This window comes from Gorilla gorilla, chromosome 17, assembly GCF_029281585.2.
Source record: "Gorilla gorilla gorilla isolate KB3781 chromosome 17, NHGRI_mGorGor1-v2.1_pri, whole genome shotgun sequence".
Classification (NCBI taxonomy): Eukaryota; Metazoa; Chordata; class Mammalia; order Primates; family Hominidae; genus Gorilla; species Gorilla gorilla.
In genome coordinates this window covers 106,871-131,090 of record NC_073241.2, presented here as the reverse complement: position 1 = coordinate 131,090, position 24,220 = coordinate 106,871, and the positions used below count along the sequence as shown (strand labels likewise).

Below are 24,220 nucleotides of genomic sequence, written 5' to 3'. Positions count from 1 at the left end.
TTTAACAAAGGTGTGTTTATTTCCATATATTGCTCATTACATTTTTCTTGCCACAGTTTTATCTAAAGCCAGGTCAAAATTTTTCTCTAAGGTATTTATTAGTAGTGTATGTTCTTCATATATAAAATCCCTCTGGTCAACATGCAACATTTGAATATCTATTGGCACTGTACCTCTATGAGATATTTATGACATTTGTTAATAGTGAACCTCAACCTCCTGACCCCACATCCGAAGTTGGGGGCGATGTGGGGGAACATACACAAAATTACAACACATTACTGGTCAAGCACTTTATAGCTAAAATCTATTAACTTTAAAATAGCACTGTATGTGAATTCAGAGTTTTAATGTATTTTGTGGATCAAAAGGAAAGGGTCAAAGGCTAAGCTGAACACAGAGGGCACTAAATTAGCTAATAAGGCAGCTAGTGCCCCTGTTCTTGCCCCAGCCCTGTCATATCACTACATCCGATTCTCTCAAATGTTATAAAGAATAATGAACTTAAAACTTCAGGGGTTCCTGAAAACTGGTATTAAATTAAAAGCAGAGCAGTCAAAATTCTTTGCAAATGACTTCTGTGATAGAAAAAAATATTTCCAACCTGCGTCAGAGGAGAATTATCTTTTAGGTGCCAAGGAAAGAGTGATAAAGATGCTGAGTATATTAGTCAAGGTCATCTGAGAAGACTATTTTGTGGTTGATTCTTCTGAGCCCCTGAGTTGTCCAACATTATTGGTGTACCTGTAGCGTGAACAACATTGTAACCAATAATTTTTTGAATACAGCAACGTAAAACCCTCAACTTTAATGTTCCCTCAGATCATAACAAATCAGCTCAGCTACAAGTCTTCCCCAAAGTGGAGCTATTCTAGTCATATATTTACTTAGTTTCAAAGAGCAGGAATCCTGCAAAGGTGGAGAAGTGTTGGTGGTCCCCATGGAGAGCGCCATTGCCCATTCGCAGCCAAACCTCATCCCCTTTGGCTAGCTTCAGCACAGCATGATTGCTGGATGTATCTGATTTGCCATTCATTTCATAGCTGGAAAGAAAAAGAGGAACAAACTACTTAGTCTTTGCCATGAACAACCAACTCTTCACCAAAGTCTGTGCTCCCATTCTCTCCTTCCCACAGGTATAATCCTGCGGCTAAGTTCTCTAAACAGCCTGTGAGCAGAAATGACCTATGTGCCACTTCTAAAGCTGGCTAGTAACACTCTCACAAAATCCCTCCCTGCTCCTTCTTATGACTGTCTGGAATGTTCATGACAATGACCAGAATGATCTTAGAAGCCATATGTTGAATACTGGGTTCTTGGAGACCGTGTGGAAAAGAGCTCTCTCTCTTCTCTGCTCCAACCTGGAACAACCTTGGGCTGTTTGATGAGAAGGAAAGAAAGTTATATTATGTTTGAGCTATTCCACTGGGTTTTTGTTACAGTAATTTAGCTTCCCCTAACTAAGCTAGAATTTGGTACAAAAGGAGGCTGCTCCGCAACCCAAATAAAAATAGGCTTGCACTGGCTCATGGTCAGGCAAGGAGCAATGGGGAAACAAATATCATGGTCTGGGAAAGCAGAAGATCCATGTTACACTGTGCAAAAACATTTGGAAAACGTGATAACTTGGAAGACAGATCTAATGCCTGTAGGGTAAGAAAGGGAAGTAATCAGAAAAAGCCAAAGTACTCTTTACTGCTTTTAGAAAGATGTTGCTACAAAAGATGAGTTAGGCAAAAACTGACTTGTTTGAAGAAAAGGAAGTAAATAGTGTCTACATGGTTGGGGCCTAACAAGGTTAAAAAAGCCAGGTGTCTTTATATCTGGAAGAGCAGTGATAAAGTTGATGTTTTTTCCTTAAGACTACTCATTCAGCAGCCATAAAAAAGAATGAGCTCATGTCCTTTGCAGGGACATGCATGAAGCTGTAAGTCATCATTCTCAGCAAACTAACAAACACAGGAACAGAAAACCAAACACCGCCTATTCTCACTCATAAGTGGGAGTTGAACAATGAGAACACATGGACACATGGAGGGCAACATCACACAGCAGGACCTGTGGCAGGGTGAGGGGAAAGGGGAGGGAGAGCATTAGGACACAAAACTAACGCAAGCAGGGTTTGAAACCTAGATGATGAGTTGATAGGTGCAGCAAACCACCATGGCACATGTATACCTGTGTAACAAACCTGCACATTCTGCACATGTATCCTAGAACTTAAAGTAAAATAATAAAAAAAAAAAGACTACTCATTCAATCAAGTAGACACAGCTGTGGCACAATTTGATGGATTAAAAATATTGCCTTTCTGCCCAAATCGATTGCTTTAGAAGGCCTCAGGGTAACTCCATTAACTTGAGAGAAAGGCATGAAGACAAGGAATAGCAGGCTGAAAACTGTCAAGAAAAGTATATGGAGTGTGGTTTAGTAACACATGTAACTGACTTCACTTAATCTATTTAACAAATGAAGTAAAAGCCAGCTAAGTAAATAGAGTAAAATCGAGTAAAAAACAGAGTAAAAGCCTGCTAAGTAAGTTTCTAAGGAAATGGGTTTGCCAGAGACCCAAAACCGGACTCAAGAAGCTTGGGCTGTTTGACTCAGCTTTCAAATTTGCACCAGCAGGAAGTGGGCTGTGAGAGAGCCTTGAGGAGGCCCTGCTCACCTTTCAGATGTGCCACAGAGAAAAGCAGATAAAGAAGACCCTCCTAGAGGACAGAACCAGGAGCCAAAGAGAAAAACAGCCAACAAACCAATCTGATGAAAAGGACTACTCATTGACTGACTCAGGGCTTTGAGCTGGATGCATTATTTGTGCTTCACAGGCTGTCTCCCATAGGGACAGAGAGATGGGGAGACACGTATTGTAAGTGTAAGAAGAAGAGTTCAGCAGATATTTGGAAGCCAGAGGGCAGAGAAGGTTAGCTGTTCACCAGAATCCCCTTTCTTCTGTTCCATTGGCACTGCAATTCCATGTCACCCTTGCATTTGTTGGGTGGAAAACAATGTGACTAAGTTCTCTGAACAGAATTCCTGATCCATAAATATTTCCACAAGCTTGCAACAGCAAGCTTTTCTCCTTCTGACTCTGGCAATGACAATGACCAGAGAGAATTTCAAAGTCAGTTTTTTTGTTTGTTTGTTTGTTTTTTGTTTTGTTTTGTTTTTGAGATGGAGTCTCGCTCTGTCGCCCAGGCTGGAGTGCAGTGGTGCAATCTCAGCTTACTGCAAGTTCCGCCTCCCGGGTTCATGCCATTCTCCTGCCTCAGCCTCCCGAGTAGCTGGGATTACAGGCGCCTGCCACCATGCCCGGGTAATTTTTTGTATTTTTAGTAGAGACGGGGTTTCACCGTGTTAGCCAGGATGGTCTCGATCTCCTGACCGCATGATCTGCCCACCTCGGCCTCTCAAAGTGCTGGGATTACAGGCGTGAGCCACCGCGCCTGGCTCAAAGTCAGTTTTATAGACAGCAGAGCTGCTTTCATCAGCCTGGCTTCCTCAAAAAACAGGAAGAATAAACCCACTCCCAACCTGCACCCCTCCTACAACCCCTCATTCTTTCTCAACCTGGAACTCTTGCCCTGGACTGGTGAAGAAAAATCAACCTCTAGCATGTTAGAGTAACTGGATCTCTTAGTTGCAACAATTTCATCTACCCTAACTCATCTTTCTGTCTTTTGGCATTTCAAATACATCTTCCCACTCAGGTAAGGCTCCAGAAGTAAACACAGCAATTATCACACATCATCAAAAATAACAGGGAAATGATAACAGCCACAAAGTTTTTCATAGATAACTCATGGCCCTTTTAATTGTAAGAAAGGTGTCAGCTCTCTGCCTCTTTGCCACATTCCAAGCTAACATCAGAGGGCATGGGAGAATGGGAAAGCAGAAAAAGGGGCAGAGAGAGAGGAGCAAAATAATGAGTTATAAAAATAATCCAAATGACTGGTTATTGGGAGTGCTGCTAGTAATTAGTGCAAGGCCTCTTATCAACCTGCTGATGCTCAAGTTCATCAGATTTATTTTTTCCCAAACAATAATGATGATAATGTGGCCATACTGGTGCATGAGGGCTCTTATTAAGGATAGGGGCCATGTCAGGCTCTATTGACTGCTATACGCTTCCCTGTCATTAGGCATTCCTTGAACAAACAATGGCAGCATGGATGAGACCCGTGACAGAAAAGACCACCCACCTGTACATGCTGAAGACTGTGTTGCCATTGTGCATAAGGTACACATACACTTCCTCAACATCCTCATGCTTCATCATGCTGAAGGTGAAGAAATACACACCTGAAAAAAGCAGGTATATATCCATGTTGATATTAACATGTTATACATTGAGGACCTGGAGATACCTGGAGATTTGCCAAATGCCTTCATATGTCTTTTATTGATATTCTTTGTAGTATGGTGTCTCTCCTTGGCCTTAATTTGCAGGAATGTCCCTTTATCTAGTCCCCTTCCAAGTGCTTTCAATGTGTACACTGTGTATCCCGAATAAGACTTAAAAGTCTTTAAGGGAAGGAGCCTACCTCATTTTAGCTGTATCTCACTGCCTTGTGCCCTGACAAAGTGCTTAGGGCAAAGTAGGCGTTGTTCCTGGGCATAGGTTAGCTATCATCCTCATGTACCACAGAACTCGTGTTACCAAGGTGCAGAGATGTTTGTGGTTGAACAACGATGCTCCATGACTTAAGAAAATGAGCAACTATAACAATATAACAGATGATTAAACTCACCAAAGGGATTAGCCAAAGATGAGGAAATCCTGGAGCACAGCACAAATGTTTATGAGTTCTAAAGAAACGGTTCTGGTAATTTCTCATGCTATTCCTTGTATGTTGGTGAAATTATGTACAATAAACAGAAAGACCCAACTTAGACTCAGCAACAGGACCTTGTCACTAAAAGTCTGTATCCTCTTCATTTGAAGAAGACCAACATATATTTTAAAAGATTTGAGTTTTTTAATAGGAGCCTAGGGCTCCTAATTGAAAGCAATATAATATGACCTAATATACTCTAAATGCTAGCACACAAGACACTTTCACTGAATGATTAAGAAGAATCCAATAGCACACAGACAAGACAAAAGGAAAATTTTTCAAACTCTAAATGATCTGGGATTTTGGTGTGCATTTTGGAAAGGTGAATGAACATAAGTCATCAAGCTCTTACTGATTTCCATGTTACATTTTAAACTAATGGCCTTTCAAGACAATAACCCAGAAATAGCTTTAATAGAAGATAGTTCTGTTTCTTTCTCAAAGGTGCAATCAAGTAAGATGAAAGTTGTAAGGGTGCCATGTCAATTCACCTGATTCTAAGTCAAATTAAACGAAGAAGTATGATGATGCTTTGTCTAGTGCCAGGAATGCATATTCAATGTTCTGGGAACAAAGGAAATGGCCTAAAAGTTTATCATGCCTATTCATATGCCTAGAGATTGGCCCACAGAGGAAAAGTAAAGGCAGATACAAATTAAAAGCCTCAAGGAAAATAGTTTATATGTGTTTAGTTTTTCACATTTTACAAAATTTCATATTAGACACATACACACACATAATTTTCAATGCCTCAAGAAGATAAAGCTGAAATCAAAATGACAGGAAAATATATTAGTTTTTCTTACAAAATGATGACTACTATTAAACATAGGTTGCAAAAACATGTTAGAAAGAGGAGACTAAAACGCCAGATGGTGAATAAATGAAATGCCTGGAGTTGGAAATACCGAAGTGAGTATGTATTATACCCACATGTGGCTTTCCTGCAAGGGAAGGTACTGAAACCAGAGGAGACACATTTGCACTACGGTTTGGAGGTCTTTGTGTTGCTGTAATTTCAAAAACCAGCCTTCTCCGTCTCTTCACTCCCAAAGTTGAAAAGGACAAAACGGTCTTTTTGCAATCTATTGCAAAAATGGAGACTGAAACAGAAAACTGTGAGAGTCAAATGACAGTTGGTATCACTAGAAGCTGAACGTCTGGCCCAAGAGAGCTCTAAAAAATTAAATCCTTACTTAGGCTTCAGTTATAAAGCCATTTAATTCCATGGAAATGTGGACTAGGTATTTCTAGGCATTAATATAATCTGTGGCATAGATAGCATTTAACAGAATAGTTGTAAGAAAATTATGACATAAACCTTCAGAGCAGAAAATCACATAAGAACATTTAAAGATGATTTTCATGACATTAAAGTGTGATGAAAGATTGCTTCTATCATTTCATATCTCAGTTCATTTCTGACTTAAACTGAGTAGAAAAAATGAATCAAGGTGCACTTAAAAGCATTTGTGAAAATCCGACAGGGCCACTGCCTCCATCAGAAGTTTCTTCCTTTTAATTCTGGATACCATATAGAGAAATGAGTAGAATTGAAAAACAAAAACCAGATAAGTATCCACGTTCTGCAACGCTAGGAGACTGGAAGAAAATCAATGAACTTCAAAAATACCTGTAAGTGCTGCCAAATGCCCCTGAGGGTGGACAGAGTCATGTGGAGATAACATGAGGTTGGGCCAGGCTCTGAGGAGGCCAGGTGGCAGCAGGTGTCACACAGTGCCAGGAGAAATGCACTCCCTGATAGTGAGGGCCACGTGGAAGAGCAATGCTGAAAACAAGCCCCTGTGAACAGGGCTGAGCGGAAGCAAGGCTGTGTTTGGGGTGATGGTTGCTAGATACAGTGTAGGATGTGGAAAGAGGACCTGCAGTGGCCAATCTCAAAATCTGCCAGCAAAAGAAAAAAAAGAAAAGAAAAGAAAGAAAAAAAAGGCTCCTGAAGGCAAGGGAACCAGGAAGTATAAGGCTGGCTTCAGAAGCTTTCATGGACCCAGTGCAGTCTGGAGAGGTAGTGGAAGTGTGACCAAGAAAAACGCACATCAGGGCCATACTTAAAAGAATCTGTTAGTCCCCTGGCAGCAGGGGATGGAGCCTTTGAGTTGTCCAGTCTAGAAACTGCCCTGGTCCTTTCTTCACCGAGAAACTAGAGCATACAGCTGGTCTAGGAAAATTAAACTCATTCAACCCTCAGTTAATTTTTTAAAGTAGAAAAGAAAAGCAAAAATGACCCTAATGGATTAACAACACTCTCCAAGAAAAAATGTTGTCATGTAGTAGATGAAAAATGTAGCCATGAATTTATACTAATAAAGCAAATACCTCTACAAAAGAACATTATAGAACAAAAGGCGTGAACCCATGGTAGAAATGGCCAGACAACAAATGGAATGAAAAGCTGAGGGCATCAGAAAAACCTGGCGAGATCTGAATGAAGTCCATAATTTAGTCATAGTATTGTACCTAGGTTCATTATTTATTTTTATAATTGCACTTTGGTTATTTAAAATGTTAATAGTAGTGGAAGATGGTTAAGCAAAATATGAGAACTTTCTATAATATTTTCACAACTCTCCTATAAGTCTAAAATTAATTCAAAGTAAAAAATTTGTAAAGTGGGATTTTCTATTTATCAACTATCCAGAAACTTGAAAGCACATTTTGTTGACAAGGCTATCAGGAAATAAGTGCTTTCATATCTTGACAATATAAGTATATTGGTACAACCCTTACAGGGAGCAATTTGGCAAAATTGATAAAAATTATGGATATGTTTATACTGATAATATTCCTAAAACTTTAGCCTACAGATATACCTGTAAGTGATCAATTACAAAGTGGTATATTCTTGCTGGCATGGTGGCTTACACCTGTAATTCCAGCACTTTGGGAGGCTGAGGCAGGTGGATCACTTCAGGCCAGGAATTTCAGACCAGCCTGGCCAACATGGTAAAACCCGTCTCTACTAAAACTACAAAAATTAGCCAGGTGTGGTGGCCTGGGTCTGTAGTCCCAGCTACTCAGGAGGCTGAGTGGGGAGGATCGCTTGAGCTTGGCAGGCAGAGGTGGCAGAAGTTGCAGTGGGCCGAGATGGTGCCACTGCACTCCAGGCTGGGCGATAGAGACCCTGTCTAGAAACAAACAAACAAAAAAATCCACCACCACCAAAAAAAAAAAAAAAAAAGCAAACTGGAAACAACCCAAATGTCCAGCAATAAGGGAATTCATTAAATATACTTTGGTACATTCAGCTACAAGAAAGATGAAGTAATGACGTGAAAAGATTTCTAAAATATGTTGTTAGTTTTTTTTTAAAGCAAGACACAATCAGAATGTAGAGTGTCCTAGCTTTTATATAGAAATATGAGAAGATATATTTGTATTCATTTGCATAAACAAACTCTTTTTTTTTGAGACGGAGTCTCGCTGTGTCTCCCAGGCTGGAGTGCAGTGGTGCGATCTCAGCTCACTGCAACCTCTGCCTCCCGGGTTCCCGCCATTCTCCTGCCTCAGCCCCCCGCGTAGCTGGGACTACAGGCGCCCGCCACCGCGCCCGGCTAATTTATCGTATTTTTAGTAGAGACGGGGTTGCACCGTGTTAGCCAGGATGGTCTCGATCTCCTGACCTCGTGATCCGCCCGCCTCGGCCTTCCAGAGTGCTGGGATTACAGGCGTGAGCCACCGCGCCGGGCCTTAACGTTTTAAATAAGTAAATGTATTACCTGCTCAATTTCTTTTCATTAAAAAAATAGGATCAGGCACTCCTTGAGGTGGTGGCAAGGGGAGGAAACAGTTATGACACATTAAAACTGAGAATTATGTTTTAAGGACTTTTAAAGTCAGAGGTAACTATGTCCTCTTAAGAATTATTTAGCTCAGTCTAAATCAGAGTTAATAATATTAATGACTATGGCCATATTTTTAAAACTATTTTTGTCTTTTCAGATTCTAATTCGTTTACTTTGAAATCCAACAGAAATCTATATGAGCTGTTTGGTTTAACTTGAATCAGAAAAAAATAACTACCTTAATGTCTTTCTTTATTTCCTGCTCCCTTCCTCCTTCTTTCCCTCCCTCCCTTTCTCCGTCCCTCCCTCTCTTCTTTCCTTCCTTCCTTAATTGTCTTTATTATTACATTGATTAACTCAATCTTCATCCTATGTTTCCATCTCACCTGATACTGGGGCCCCAAATCTACCAGTCATGACATCAAAGAAGTTTCCAATGTTGGTCTCAACACTGCTGAAGATAATCCCACTGTTCTGATTGCTGAAGTGGGTTGCCAGAGAAGCCATGAATGCAATCTAAGGAAAGAATTATTGGTCAATAAATAGGCAATCTATCTTAAAGAAGTCAAGTTTTTATGCAGATTAGTTTGTTAAACATTATACATAACAGCAAGATTGGGAATAAACATCAATCTATGGAGAAAGAAACAAATAAATTATGGTAATTCCAACATTTGAATGCTATGCAGCCATTAGATTGACAATGTCTATCAACAGTTCTGAACACAGGTTTCGAAGATTATTTGTCTTTCAAATGATTTTTGAAATATTAAAATTCTGTAATCAAATAATACCAGAAAAATTTAGGTGAAATTTTCCACTTAAAGCCGTGAAATGCACATTAGCAAATTCAAGGACCTGAGAAACCCTATAGCCAAACATTTTAATTTTGGTAACCCTGCATTATTTTTTCCCCAAAAGATATCTATTAATTTCTTTTTTTTTTTTTCTCTATAGGGACGAGGTCTCACTATGTTGCCTAGGCTGGTCTCAAACTCCTAGACTCAAGAGATCCACCTTCCTCGGCCTCCCAAAGTGCTGGGATTATAGGCGTGAGCCATGGTGCCCAGCCTATTAATTTCTAATGAAATTAATTCTTTGAATACACTTTGAGAATTCTTGATGCTGATCTAAATGTGCATCTGTATAAAAGGAGAAAATATCTTCAATATGCTGTTTACCCAAAAAGTAGACAACACAAGATCATTATTATCTGATACCAGCCTTTATTAACTGTGTCTGTGTGGATGGAGTTATTGTGTGGGCAATTCAGAAAAATATCTGCAAGAATATTCTTGAAATTATTAATAGCAGGTCTTTCTTGGTAGAAGTTTCGTGGGAAAGTTTTCCTTTCTTCATTACACTTATAATTTTCAAGTTAGCGTGTATTAATTTTATATTCAGAAAAAAGATACTAATTTTAAAGCTATAGGATTGTATTTATTTATATGAAGAGACATTTAGGATAGATTGTCATTCGTGAAATAAAGTAATAATATGTATATATGTTCCCATCATATTTAAAAGTAACATGTATATAAGTATGCATAAATCTGAAAAGTTACATAACTGTATGTTAACAGTAATCATCTCTCGGCATGTTTTATTATTTTTGGCCCAGAACTTTTCTAATTTTTTTTAACAGTGAAAAGATATTACGTGAATAACCTTGAAAAGGTAAAAAGGAGTGTTTGCAGTTATCTAAAATATAGAAAAATGGTTTACTAAAATTAGCAATCTTTTTGAATATTAGAACAGCAAAAATTTCTCAGCATGATTTTGGACGAAAAAATGTCATCTTGGAATTGTAAAGTTTAGAGATGGGAGAATCCGAGAAGTCATTTAATGGTCAACACCCATTTCTGGGAATGGTTACAAATACTTTATGTGTAATCTTTTAAGGGACTTTGAAAGCCTCTGCTTAATCAGTAAAAGATCAGCAAAGAGAATTAACTTGAGAAACCTGCTCACAGTGGCAACCAAGAGGCTCTATGAGTTTGGGAATAAGGCTGTCTATTTGTGTCCAAAGATATGAGATTAAGGTCCACCTCTCTTAATTCTGTCACTTGGCAATTGAGTAATTAGTAATTGGGCCTCAAATTTCTATATCCCCTAAGTGGAGATTGGGGTAGTACTCTTCCTCCTCTTGCCACCCCTACTACTATTGTTACCACCTCTATACTACTAATATCCAAAGACAGGGTTGAAGTTCAAAATACAAAATGTTAACAATAATTTAAAAAGCCTTGAGACAATTCCACCTGTCAAGAAAAGCTTTTGTCACTATTCACAATAGCAAAGACATGGAATCAATCTAAATTCCAGTTGATGATAGACTGGATAAAGAAAATGTGCTACATATACACCATGGAATACTGTGCAGCCATAAAGAAGAATGAGATCATGTCCCTTGCAGGAACATGGATGGAACGGGAGGCCACTATCCTTAGCAAACTAATGCAGGAACAGAAAACCAAACACCGCATGTTCTCATGTATATGTGGGAGCTAAATGATAAGAACACGTGGACATATAGAGGGGAACAACACACACTAGGGCCTATGGGAGGATGGAAGGTGGGAGGAGGGAGAGAATCAGGAAAAATAACCAATGGGTACTAGGCTTAATATCTGGTGATAAAATAATCTGTACAACAAATCCCCACGACACAAGTTTAACTATGTAAAAAACCTGCACATGTACCCCTGAACTTATAATAAAAGTTAAAAAAAAAAAAGAAAAGCTTTTGCTTAAAACCACCATTGAAGAATGAGCTGTGAAAGTCAAAGTTAATCCTTCATCCAAATGAGTCATTGAAACTGAGTGTAAGTTAGATTAATAAATTCTTTAATTTGCTGGGACCTTGAAAGAATGTGAAGTTCCCTCCTTCACAATCTGCATAAGACCCAAATGATTGTATTGCGATTTTAGGGTAAAATAGCTGATGGGACAAATTTAATAATTGCCCAGAATGTTCTCTATCAAACTGGCTACTCTAGGGCCCCTTCTCCGTGGTTTACCATTCATAGGTTATGGGTTAGAGTGTCTAGCTTTGAGATGTTTATCTTCTGTCTTATTAAATACCTTAACCTGGCTGAGTGGCATCTCTAGCCTTTTTGTTTGTAAATTTCTACTGGCACATGGATCCCAGGTTGCTGAAATTATTAAACAGCATTTGGCTAGGCACAGTGGCTCACACCTGTAATCCCAGCACTTTGGGAGGCCGAGGCAGGCCGATCACTGGAGGCCAGGAGTTTGAGATCAGCCTGGCTAACATAGAGAAATGCCGTCTCTACTAAAAATACAAAAAAATTAGCCAGGCATGGTGTCACGCACCTGTAATCCCAGCTACTCCAGAGGCTGAGGCAAGAGAATCGCTTGAACCTTGGTGGAGGCTGCAGTGAGCCAAGATCACACCACTGCACTCCAGCCTGTGCACACACACACAAAACAAAACAAAACGGCTTTCATTTAAAAGTTGCAAAACCCACACATAAGAGTAACACCCTAACTATTCAAGCTATTTTAAACTTGAAAAACCAAGGCCCAGAAAAATGATGGAACTTATACAGGGTCAAACTACCACCATACACGCACAAATGAAAGACAGTTTCCCCCTAATTGATCTTTCAGGCAAGAATCGCTTTATAGTCTAGTTCTTCAAAAATCTCTCATGTTGCAGTACTTTATCTCAGTTACTTTATTTTTACCCACAAGTTACTTTTTTTGGGAAGACACTAGTCAGAAAGCAACTTAATTTTTAAAAAATGCTAGTTTTCAATGCTGATAGAAGTCCGCCAGAGGGGATCCATTTCAAAATACTAGCCCTCCTCCACCTTCCAGAAATAACCCAAAGTTAGTAATTTTTCTTGTGACCTAACCTCACATTTACAAGTTTAAGATCTTGTTGGCAATAAGAACTTTAATGATCATTTAAAAGAGAGATAAAGAATAGGTAAATGGGTACTTGAGCCTGGAAAAAAATGTACAGTTTTAACCTCATAAATTGATTTTTTAAACTTTATGCTGAAATGAATGTAATCTGGTCTGGAACACTGAGTGAATGGCTCAAAACTGAAATTCTCCATTGATAAAGAAGATTCTGACAAGAAAAGCTCAAGTAAAAATTATACCACAAGGTCAAGTGTGGTGGCTCAAGCCTGTAATCCCAGCACTTTTTTGGGAGGCCGAGGCAGGCAGATCACTTCAGGCCAGGAATTTGAGACCAGCCTGGCCACCATGGCAAAAACCCATCTGTATTAGAAATACAAAAATTAGCCAGGTGTGGTGATGCATGCCTGTAATTCCAGCTATAGGGAGGCTGAGGCAGGAGGATTGCTCAAACCCACGAGGAAGAGGTTGCAGTGAGCCAAGATCGTGCCACTGCACTCCAGCCTGGACAACAGAGCAAGACTCTGTTTCAAAAAATAAACAAAAATTATACCACAAAATCTGAGTTGAGAGAAAACAATATATATCAATATTTATGTATGGATTAGTATATGTAAATACAACAATGTTAATAAATACAATATTATAACTAGACATTTCATCATTCCATTTATATATTTAAATGTTTATACATTCAAGTTGGCCCAAACCCTTATTACATCTTATTACATTCTTAAAACATCTTATTTGGGAAAATAGGAGATAAGTTTATATTTAGGGTTGCCTTGGATTTGGTTCTATGAGGGACTTAGATTTCACCCTTCATAAATGTCTCTCCTCCCTAAGAATAATATCTAAGTCCTCCTTTTGGACAGTATGGGCCTTATGCAAACATCCTGTGATGTAGATGAACAAACTGAGACTCAGATTTACTCAGGACTGGGGAAGACTTGAGGAAGCGCTCGAACATCCTGATTCCTGACCCCTTGTGGTCAGGCAGGTTGGAAAGCCACCAGGAGATGTACTGAGGATGGTTTACCTGAAGTTCTGGTGGAATCCCCGGGTAGCCCTTCTCTCCTTTGGGGCCATGCTGCCCCCGCTCCCCTCGAGGTCCCAGGTCACCTTTGTCGCCCTTCTCACCTTTGGCTCCTTCATGACCAGTGGCTCCATTGTTGCCATTGTTTCCATGGTTTCCTTAAACAACCAGACATCATCACATGAGGAAACCCAGTCACTCATACTTACCATCCATTTCTAGACATACTATCCAAACTCAATTATGAAAGGGGACCATTCAAAACAATCCCAAATATAACCAAGGGGTATCATCATCTAAATAGGGCAACAGGCTCTGAAAGAAGCCTTAGATACCCTAAAGCTCCAAAGCCTGTTTATCCTTTGAAGCAAGGCTTGGAGGAAAAATTGTGTAGAATTCTGATTATCACATTATCATTTAAAATAGCAAAGATTGGAAACCACCTATATAATCACCAATACTAGGAGGGCATGACATATTCTAGAAACTATGTTATATAGTCATAAAAAAGAAGGCTGAAGAAAAACATTTAATGATATAGTGATATTCATGATATTTTTAGATTTTAAAGTCATAAGTGGCCAGGTACAGTGGCTCACAACTGTAATCTCAACACTTTGCGAAGCCACGGTGGGAGGATCACTTGAGCCCTAGAGTTTGAGACAAGCTTGAGCAATATGGCGAGATCCCGTCTTTACAAAAATAGAAATTAAAAAATTAGCCAGGAGTGGTGGTGCACACCTGTAGTCCCAGCTATTTGGGAGACTGAGGCAGGATGACCTCTTGAGCCTAAGAGGCCAAGGCTACAGGGAGCCTGGATCATGCCACTTCACTCCAGCCTGGACAAAAGAGCCAGACTTTGTTTCAGGCAAAAGAAAGTTATGAGTAAATAGAAATAACATGATACTATCTTTGTTTGGAAAAATATGTATTTATGTATTATATCCATAGGGAAAAAAAGACAAGAATAAGTTACAGAAAAATATTCATAGAGGTTCTTTTCTAAATGTGGAACATGAGTAATTTTCATGTCATTCTGTATATTTTTCTGTCTCTTTGAAGTTTTCTACAAAAAACACATCACTTTTATAACTGGGGAAAAGGTAAACTCATTCATTAAACAAATTACAGCAATGATTTTGAAAGCAAGAGTTGGAAAACAATTTTAACTTTTCCCTTTGCCACCAAGAGACAATTTCTACACCTCTTTTTTATTTTTAATATTTGCTAAATTTCAGGCTTTTTGCTGTTTACTTTGCATGCTACCCTTGGTTGGTTATCATACCAGGCCTACAACCCTACCAAATGGATGAACTTTGACTGTGTTTACAAATTAATGTGTTCAGTGACAAAGCCATTTCCTGGTTAGAAAACATTTAACCAAGGCCAACCTTTTGTGTAACCTCAGAAGAGTTAAGACCTGAGAAGATTTTACAAGGGTCGAAGTAGGCCCTACCCTACATCATTGCTCCTGCTGGCTGCTGTCGTTGATGGCCAATGACATAGATTCCAAGCCAGTAAGTGTAGTTTAAAGTTTAACATAAGATTTTCTTGCTGTAAATTTGGTTTTGTGCAAGAAGCTACTCAAAAGTAGAAAAAAAATTGAACCACATTTGATAAATATTAACATCAATGAGAGTAAGTCACAGAAGAGCCAGTGGACTTTGGCCAGACCCTGAGATGAGGTCCTACCCTAGGGATTAACCTGAGGATGAAGACAATAAAACCCAAGATAGGCTTGGGAGCCCTATATTGAGGAGACCTGGGCTACCCTTTCTTGGACTGACCCAGGGTACCAGCAGGCCCGCGGCACTCTCCTGTGCCTGGTGGCATCGGCACAGTACAGATGACTGAACTGCTGGTCTAGTGGGGTCTGATGTAGCTCCAGAGCATTCCCCATACCACTACATGGTACTGGAGCCTAAAAATGTTTCCATGAGGCCAAGAGTGGCATGAGAGTCAACTGAGAGACGGCTGAACATGGAGAGATCCTGAGACTGGAGGAAGAAGCACTTAGCTGGACCTAGAGTCACACAGAAGGATGCACAGCTCAGTGACTGGCATTGAGATGGCTGAAGCCCAGAGCAGTAAGCTTTTGGCTCTACTCTGCCCTTCATAAAGCACGCTGTGGCACGCTGTGGCAGATATACTGGAACGAAGACTATGACCTGATCGTTTCGGACTCAATGCTGTTGAGGAGCCTCCCAGCCTATGAACCTGGTATTCCAGGGTGCCAAGAGTCTAGCGGATCCTTTGGATCACACAGAAGTGATCCCAAATTATTTAGCTTTGCCCTTTGCTCCTACTTTAGCTCAGGCTGCAATTAGATTGACAGTATGTCTTGCTCATCCTTACCTGGAATGCCAGGAGGGCCCGGTGGCCCAGGGGGGCCTTGGTAGCCTCGAAAGCTGTAGTCTCCATGACAACACTTACTGCAGTCTGGGGGTAGTCCTCCGGTTTGTGGAGACTAAAAAGACAGAAAGAGAAGCTTCAGAAAAAAAGGTACTTGTGAGCAATTAGGATTTTTAAATTTCCACTGGCCTTGGCCCTTAGGTAAGCTTAATTCCAATCGAATCACAGCAAGATCACAAAAGATGGGATGGGGTGGAAATATCAATGGCAAAGGGTCAGGGAGTAGCTAAGGTCAGTTGATGATCAAAGGAAAAGGCAACAAGAAAGTCAGTAGAGGAAGATGCTCTTTGAAAAGCGTGTGGGTGGGGGTGGGATGTTGGGTCCTATTTCTGGAAAGTGCCTTCCTGCTGCTACTGTAACAGCAAAGGAAGAAACTCCTTCAGAAGTGGACTTGGAAGCCTTTTCTCTTTTCCAACTGCCATAGCCCCAGATGTAGCTAAATTGAGTAGATGGTCCTCAAATTACAAGAATTATCCACTTTAAGCACTGTTTTTAAATGCTTACTATATCCATGATACTGAGTTAAGAGCTAGATTAAGATCTCTTAGAAATTCTGAATAGTAACACTAGTTTTTCAAACAGCCATAGCACACTTAAATTGTCTTAGAAAACGAAGGAAATGAAGTATTTTTTAGTCCAATACATTTATTTACTTATTTAACTGACAACTAGAAATTATATATATATTTATCACATATAACATGTTGTTATAAAATAAGTACACAGTGTAAAATACTAAATTGAGCTAATTAACATATGCGTTGTCTCATATAGTGTTTTTGTAGAGAGAGCACTTAAAATGTACTCTTAACAATTTTCAAGAGTATAATACATTGCTATGAACTATAAGTCCAATACATTTTTATTATCTACATCTTGAAACAACTTTAACTTTATAAGTAAATCAACTATTTAACATGATTTCTATTTCACACATTCCACTTTAAAATGTGAAATGATTGGGCCGAGAATGGTGGCTGACGCCTGTATTCCCCGCACTTTTGGAGGCCGAGGCAGGTGGATCACCTGAGGTCAGGAGTTGGAGACCAGCCTGGCCAGCATGGTGAAATCCCATCTCTACTAAAAATACAAAAATCAGCCAGGCACGCTGGTGCATGCCTGTAATCCCAGCTACTTGGGAGGCTGAGGCAGGAGAATCACTTGAACCCAGGAGGCGGAGGTTGCAGTGAGCTGAGATAGCACCATTGTACTCCAGCCTGGGTGACAAGAGCAAGACACAGTCTCAAAAAAAAAAGTTGTGAAATGATTATCTCACTGTTTGAACCAATATTTAATAAGCACTTAATGGGTACTAAACACGCTCAAGTATGACACTGAGTGAAATGCTTATTTATCCAAAGATAAATTTCTAAAATATATGTTTACCGTCAAAGAGCTAAAGACCTAGTGGAAGTTGATTGACAGAAGAGTTAAAGTTGCTTATGAAATTTGAACTCCCATCTAAACTGGCAACTTGCCTTTTAATTATGTCATACAAAATACTTGTGGAAATGTTCCTAGACATCAATTATAATTCAACGGTCTTTTGAAAACAGCATGTTGTTGCTAAGAGAGTCATGAAAAAAATGAAGCAAAGGAGAGAAAAAGGAGACACAGAGGCAGGAAAAAAGAATTTAAATTCAGGTTGTATTTGTCACTAAAAATTTAAGCCGAGAACTGGATCAAAACTTCACACAGTTAAACATTTAGAACTTACTTTCTTTTCTTTAATAAAAAATGGGCTTGAATTTTGTTCTCACTCTCTCACCGCTTTGTCCTAAAATTTTCCACCAAGCTATTCAGGGAAAACACTGAACAGTATCTGTAGCACAAGCATTCTCCTGCAACCTCTCAGAACCCAAGTCTTGCCTGATCAGGAGCTATAACTTAGAGCTAACTCCTAGTCTTGTCTTCAGTCTACCAGGCTCAAACCTGGACAAGAACTAGAGTCTATGAAAACCTTCTGCCAAATTGGTAGGGGAAGAAAAGTCAACTAAAGCCATTGGTTTGAGATGACGGATTTCATCTCAGGGATTTTAGCTGAGGGATTTCAGGACACTTGGAAAGTCAAAGACACCACAGCACAACCCACCTTCTAATCCAAAACTGTAATCTGAGAAGGAAGGATTCCATATTTCCTGTTATGCTTTTGCCAATGTGAAATTCAGCCTTTTAAACCTCAGAAAATCCAGGGCTCTGCCAATGATGAATTTTAAGGATGGAGAAGGGAGGAGAAGGAGGGAAAATCCTCAAGTGGAACCATCGATGTAGGAATGGAATGGAAATACTGAGATGCTTAGGAATGTTGAAACACCCACTGGACTGAAACCAGAATTTCCATCATGGTGCTGCGTGACCTTAGAGAAGTCGCTGTTCTCCAGACATCTTTTTTTGTTTGTTTTGTTTTTGGCTATTAAATCAGAGGATTGGATGAGGTGGTGTTGGTGCACAGAAAATGACTCTTCAAAATACGTGCTTCAGCGTGTTGAGTGCTTTGGAAATGGAAGGCTTCAGAAATAAGCCACGAAGATAAGGTGAGCACAGGGACGATGGAAGGCTCTGCGGAGCAGGACAAAAGCCTGCTCGATCTTGATTTTCAGTATGAATGCAGGTCATGAGAGAGGGGCCTCACGATCCTTCTGAACTTCTGAACTTCGGTGTTTTAAGAAAGGCGTATAGGAAGAGCTATCACAACGAAAACTGGCTTGTGGCAAATCTCTTATTAAAAAAAGAGAGAGAAGCCTCAGATCCAAGGTCTCTCTCTGACCTTTCCCTGCCTCCCAGTCTCTCTGATCTTTTTTCCAGAAGTGCCGGGAGGGACTCTGTCTGGAATTTCTTTATTTGACTAAGAAAGCGTCTTTCCAAAAGAAATGCAATTGTCTTAAGACCCCCTCCTTAGGAATCTCATCAAATAACCAGGAAAGATCAACCACTGGAGAAGTGAAGAGACTGGGAGTCATCACAAGGCTCAGACAGGCTTTTTTTCTATTTCCTGAGGGCAGCTAGGAGCCATAATCTGGGAAGCTTTAAGACAACCTCTGTTCACAGTAAATTTCTCTCCCTTCCCTTCTTGACACTGTTACACTAGGTAGCTACTCAGACATGAGCAGGGTAGGGGAGGGCTCCACCTGACCAGGAATGTCAGGTGATCATCAGGTGATGATCAAGTGGCTTTTAACTGTTTCTCTAAAATAATAATTGGTTGCAGCCAGTGCCGGGTAAAGGCAGTCTTCCTAAAGATAGCAAAAACCTGAAACTGGTTATCGGCAGCTTCCCAATAAGATCTCAGGAGTTGGGCAAGTGGGCTCAAGCATGTGCATTAAGAGGCAAAATGGCAGAGTTTAATTGGCAAATGACCTCCTAGGGGCATTTGGCTGGTAAGGGAAGAATACCTCAAGTGAGCATGGTTACAACTCCAGTAAACATACTATGCATGCTCACCTCCCAAGTAAGTGCTGGCAGGCCACTACACATGTGGACAACCCACCCCAAGGGAAGAATCAAGGGAGAAGTAACGCAAGACCCCAGAAGTATGGCAATGTAAAAAAACCCCAAGTCAAAAGGTCAAACCGTGCACTTGTCTTTCAAGTTTCCCATTTGGCCCTTTCCAAGTATACCTGCCTTCCTTTTGTTCCTGCTCTAAAACTTTTTAATAAACTTTCATTCCTGCTCTAAAACTTGCGTTGGTCTTTCCTTCTGCCTTATGACCCTCAGTGGAATTGAGGAGCCAAGAATTGAGGTTGTTGCAGACCCGTATGGATTCACTTTTTGTAACAACACCTCCCCCAGGGCTCAGAGGAACTTTGTAATCTACTTCTACATTCCCCAACTCCCTGCTACCCTACGTGGAAGGGTGTGTAAGCATGCATACCACATTGGGCTATTGGGAAATCATCCCCATGCGGTATGTGTGTTTCTCCTATTGATCTGCCTTTGGACGGTTAATTTTCAGAGAATCTTCAGAGGATGAAACAAGAGAAGATTTCCCACTTTTTCCCTACAATCGTCTTGCATTTGTTTCCAGCTCTACAATGCAAAGATACTAAAGTATTTTCCAAAGCCTCAAATAATAATTTAGAAACATTTTGTTTTTAAAGTCTAGTATCTAGGCACAAGAATTCAGCTCCAGGAGATGAAGTTGCTCAATGCTAGAGCCAACTAGGATTGGAAGTGCAATACCAAGCTACTTGAGGGCACTTTGAGGGCACAGAGCTGCCACCAGAACAGTGAGAGACTTCTGGTTGCTACTAGTCGAGCACCTCGTGAGAACCCTTCAGCAGCATTGCATTACATGTTCCTTCCTCTGGCCTTGTCTTTCAAAGTTCAGTTGAATGGAGCAATGCTTTTGCATTGTCAAGTCTTTTGCTGGAATTCTGAGAACAAGTTGGAAGGGATGTGTTAATTCAGAAGTTTTCTCCTAGGTAAGGGAAAATTACATGTAGGTAGTTGCTATTTATGATCTCCTTGTTTATCATCCCCTTTCCCAAAAGCAGGACAAATGTGTATGCAAAAGGCAGGTAAATTTGCAGCATGCGAGAAAGAGTTTGTCTCTAAGAAATGCTCCACCAATTTTGCAGATGGAGGCCTAGGGGTAGTGATGCAGAACTGAGCTCTACTACTAGTAAGTGACTTCTAGGAAGGAGAGTCATAGCTCCTTTTTTTAAACCTCCTGCCCCAAAAAAAGGGAAAAGAAAGAAGAAGAAGGGAAGTGGGAGGAGGGAGAAATGGGTATCCGGGAGAAGGAGGGGAGATTGACAAAGGTGAATGAAAAAGAGCCTACAGAGAAGAAAATACCAGGAAAAAAGAGCCCAGGTCTGCCCACCCCAGATCTCCGGCCATTGTACTCCACCATGAACCCACAGCTGGAGCATCTTTCCAGACCATATATCTGATTACCTCACTGTCCTGCTATGAACAAACAAAACCTAGCTAGCAAAGCAAAATCTAAGCTCCTAAACCAGCTAGCGGAATCCTTCTTGGCACTAAAATCGTGTAATGTCCCGTCGTCCCCCCAACCCCCACCCCTGCATCCCCAACCCAGGAGCTTCAGCCACAGCCAACTCCTCACAGGCTTTCCAGTCTCTGTTGCAGCACTTTTTTTTTTTAATTTGCTGTGGATAGTCATTCTTTTAATCTCATCTTTTAAGATCCAGCTCAAAAACTATCAGTACTTTGACACTTTTGCCCAATTGCCTTTCATGTACTGACTTTATTTAACACATGGAATTTAATTAAGCTTAATTTAATTCACAAAAATTCATCTCTACTACAGCCCTTCAGGATGGTTTGGACATGGGAGCTCAGGCATATTTATCTTTATATATCCCTGGGCCCCTTTTAAAGTTTGGTACAAAGTAGAAGCACAAGAAATACATGGGAACTGAATGAATAAGAGGAAAATTGAATTATGATCAAAGAAGAGGGACAGGGGAAGTAGGAAAAGAAGGAAGAACATAGCACAATCCTAAATTCAAACTGTGGTTTCCATAGCCGTTGGTAGAGGAGTTGTATTGAAAACTTCCAGAATGTCAGTAACTCTAAATATCCTCAATATCTCCTGTTGGTGGTTTGTTTGAAAATACTTCAGGAACCTAGAAGGTAGAGTGAAGGAGAAATGTGATTTGAATTTCAGTGGCCTGCTGGGTGTTGGTTGTCAGGACACAATGACCAAAGACAACCTTTAACTTCCTTCTGCTTCCTCTGGGGGAATCACACTGTCATGGCCAGGAAAGATACCATCTGTTGGCCAAGAAAGATACCATGTGTGAAATGGAAAGTCCAGATCAAGTCTTGGACACAAGTGAAAATATCTTCACCACAGAACAAAAACAAACAAAAACCCACACACAAATTAGTGTTAATCATTACCCTTTAGCCAAAAGATTGTCAGATGAATAGACAATCTCTAAAAGTGGCTTTCAAAAGATAGGATCATATTTAGAGATTATCATTTCTTCCGTGGCTCCTTAAAGAAGCAGTTTTCTCTGGATACATCCCCCACAGAATGGTTTGGGCAACTGCCTTGTGTGGTCAAGTTAGAAGTTCTGGGTTAGTTTCAAATCTGCAATTGATTTTGTGTGTGATCTTGGTCTGACCATATAACCAAACAACCAACCCAAACTTCTGAATCCATAGTAGGAAGGATTTAGATTTCAATTACATGAAATTCTTCAGGTCCTATTTAATGCATTAAAGTAATCAAATCTTGTAGTAAAAACCTGTATGTTCAAATATCATATAACTCAAAGTAACTTTTCTTGCCCCCTCTGACAGTTTTCAGCATACCAGATGTCTATAGAGTAATTCAAAATATGTCTCTTCCTGTACTTAATATTTTAAATTACATTGAGTTTCACCAATTTGCAATTCACTATACTGAAATCTTAACTCACTCTCATACTACCAAGAGTTAAAGATATTTCCTTAGAGCTGAATTTATAACCTGAGCAATAGATCAAGTCCTCTGTGATTATCAGGCATCAAATCATGCTATAAGGTATGCATTTCAAACAGTTTATTTTTTATTTAACTCTTTAATTCTTTTCAAAACAGGCTTAACAGAGAGGCTTAACAATCTAGAATGCTATAAATCAAATAAACAAGACTGCCATGAAATGTCACAGTATACTCACAAATCAAAGTAAAAAAACTTTGATTGCTTTTGACAAACTCAAAGGGCAGCTTTTCCCTGCCGGAAGGGATTAAGAAAGTCCAATTCTCTTAAGAGCAACAAATGATTGTCCACAGTGACCGATCTGTCTGCATGGGTCAGCACTCCTTTCCGGACCAACAGAGCAAGAAGGAAATCAAGTCCCAGCACAGCAGGAAGCCGGCTGGCCAGTTTCCCCTTTCTGATGGGGTGATACTACGGCCACCATCCCATCACATCATTGCTGCCTCTGCTGATTTTCTAACAGAGATCGACAGTCTCTCTTGTACCCGACAGCAATCCAGAAAGAGATTCACAAGCAGCTTAGCGAACTTCTCGAAAGCATTCATTGATTCTAAGAATCTTAGCCAAAAAAAGAACAACAACAACAACAACAACAACAACAACAACAACAACAACAAAACTCATTAAGCTTTCACAAAAATCCTTAGCAGAGAATTCTGAGTACCTGGCCCCAGAATGTGGTGATCTGGGCTAGGTCGTCTACCTCGGGGTGCGGTAGCTCATCTGGTCTCAGGGATTTTAGGTCTGTAGAAGTGTTATTATCCACAGTCCCAGTTTTAGGATGGCTCCGCTCTCTCACTTTCTCCCTCCTGGAGCCGCTACGGCCAGTCTGCTGGTGGCTTTGCACTATTCTTGCCACCACTGTATTAGTTCTTCCGCTCACCTCCATGTATTCATCTTGACACAGGCAAAAAGGGAGGAAAAACAAAGCCAGCAGTTGCCAATAGACGAGCTGCCTCCAAAGCATGATTCTCAACAGAGCCCCAGAGTCTCCCCGAAAAGACAGCAGGGCTCCAGGAGCGTGGTCTCTTCGGGCAGATGCCAGGCCTGGAGCTGAGAGCTGCAGCGGTGGAGTGGTTTTATACTTTGGTGTGTAATAAATAAGGCTGTAGGCATGCCAGAGTGACAGCAGCCCTCCTCCCCAGGCAGAACAGCCCCCATTCATCATTTTCCCACACCACAAGCAAGAACGATTTGTGTGCACAGTTCCCAGTTGGCGAAATTTATAAATGTCACACCTTGGCACGTTTCTGTTGAAGTGTGAAGAAAATGTACACAACCAGCTGGGAACAGAGAGCATGTGTCCAGCAGTTTGCTTTTGTGATTAGACATGGAAAGGCTGTGTATTTGCAGTCTAAAAAGCCTTTTGGAAAAATCTACCCTTGCGCTTGCCAGGAAATTCAGGCTTAACTGCATCAGTTTTGTCTGAAATGGCAGTGGGAACCCATTCAGGGCTTTCACGACAGCTCTTGCTTTCTAGTTGTACTGTTAGTATTTCCCCACTTTGGCCCACTTAAGGTAACTCATTTCCCCTTCCGGATACCAGTGGCAGAAGGCAGTTGGTTGCCTACAAAACACTGAGCAGGATTCAGGTGCAGTGTCTCTGGGTTTAGCAAAGGTGTTTCACCATCCTCAGCTTTACTTCTTTTCCCCATGACTTCCCAAAAGCCAAAATTAAGTCAAAGTTAACCAAGTCACTTATTGTCAGATGAAGATACAACACCCTGCTTTGTGTTAAGAGAAGGCTGTCTCTGGCTCCTCTTTCTTTTGACATATTCTTGATTAA

At 40.4% G+C, this 24,220-nt stretch overlaps 1 protein-coding gene across 3 annotated transcripts; it reads right to left on the bottom strand.

Annotated features, from left to right (window-relative positions):
* Window positions 1-23,486, bottom strand: LOC134757411 (complement C1q tumor necrosis factor-related protein 3-like). 3 transcript variants are annotated; one of them, XM_063699354.1, is made up of 6 exons: window positions 23,099-23,486; window positions 15,924-16,035; window positions 13,572-13,726; window positions 9,028-9,157; window positions 4,203-4,302; window positions 1-1,043 (listed from the first exon to the last, which is right to left on the bottom strand). In XM_063699354.1, the coding sequence occupies exons 1-6, from the start codon at window positions 23,399-23,401 to the stop codon at window positions 884-886; spliced, it is 960 nt and encodes a 319-aa protein (XP_063555424.1). In that variant the 5' UTR covers window positions 23,402-23,486; the 3' UTR covers window positions 1-883. The 3 variants fall into 3 exon arrangements, with proteins under 3 accessions (XP_063555424.1, XP_063555425.1, XP_063555426.1); XM_063699355.1 differs by having other exon boundaries at window positions 23,318-23,486; XM_063699356.1 differs by having other exon boundaries at window positions 13,673-13,726; window positions 23,138-23,288.
* Between the last annotated feature and the right edge of the window lie 734 nt (window positions 23,487-24,220).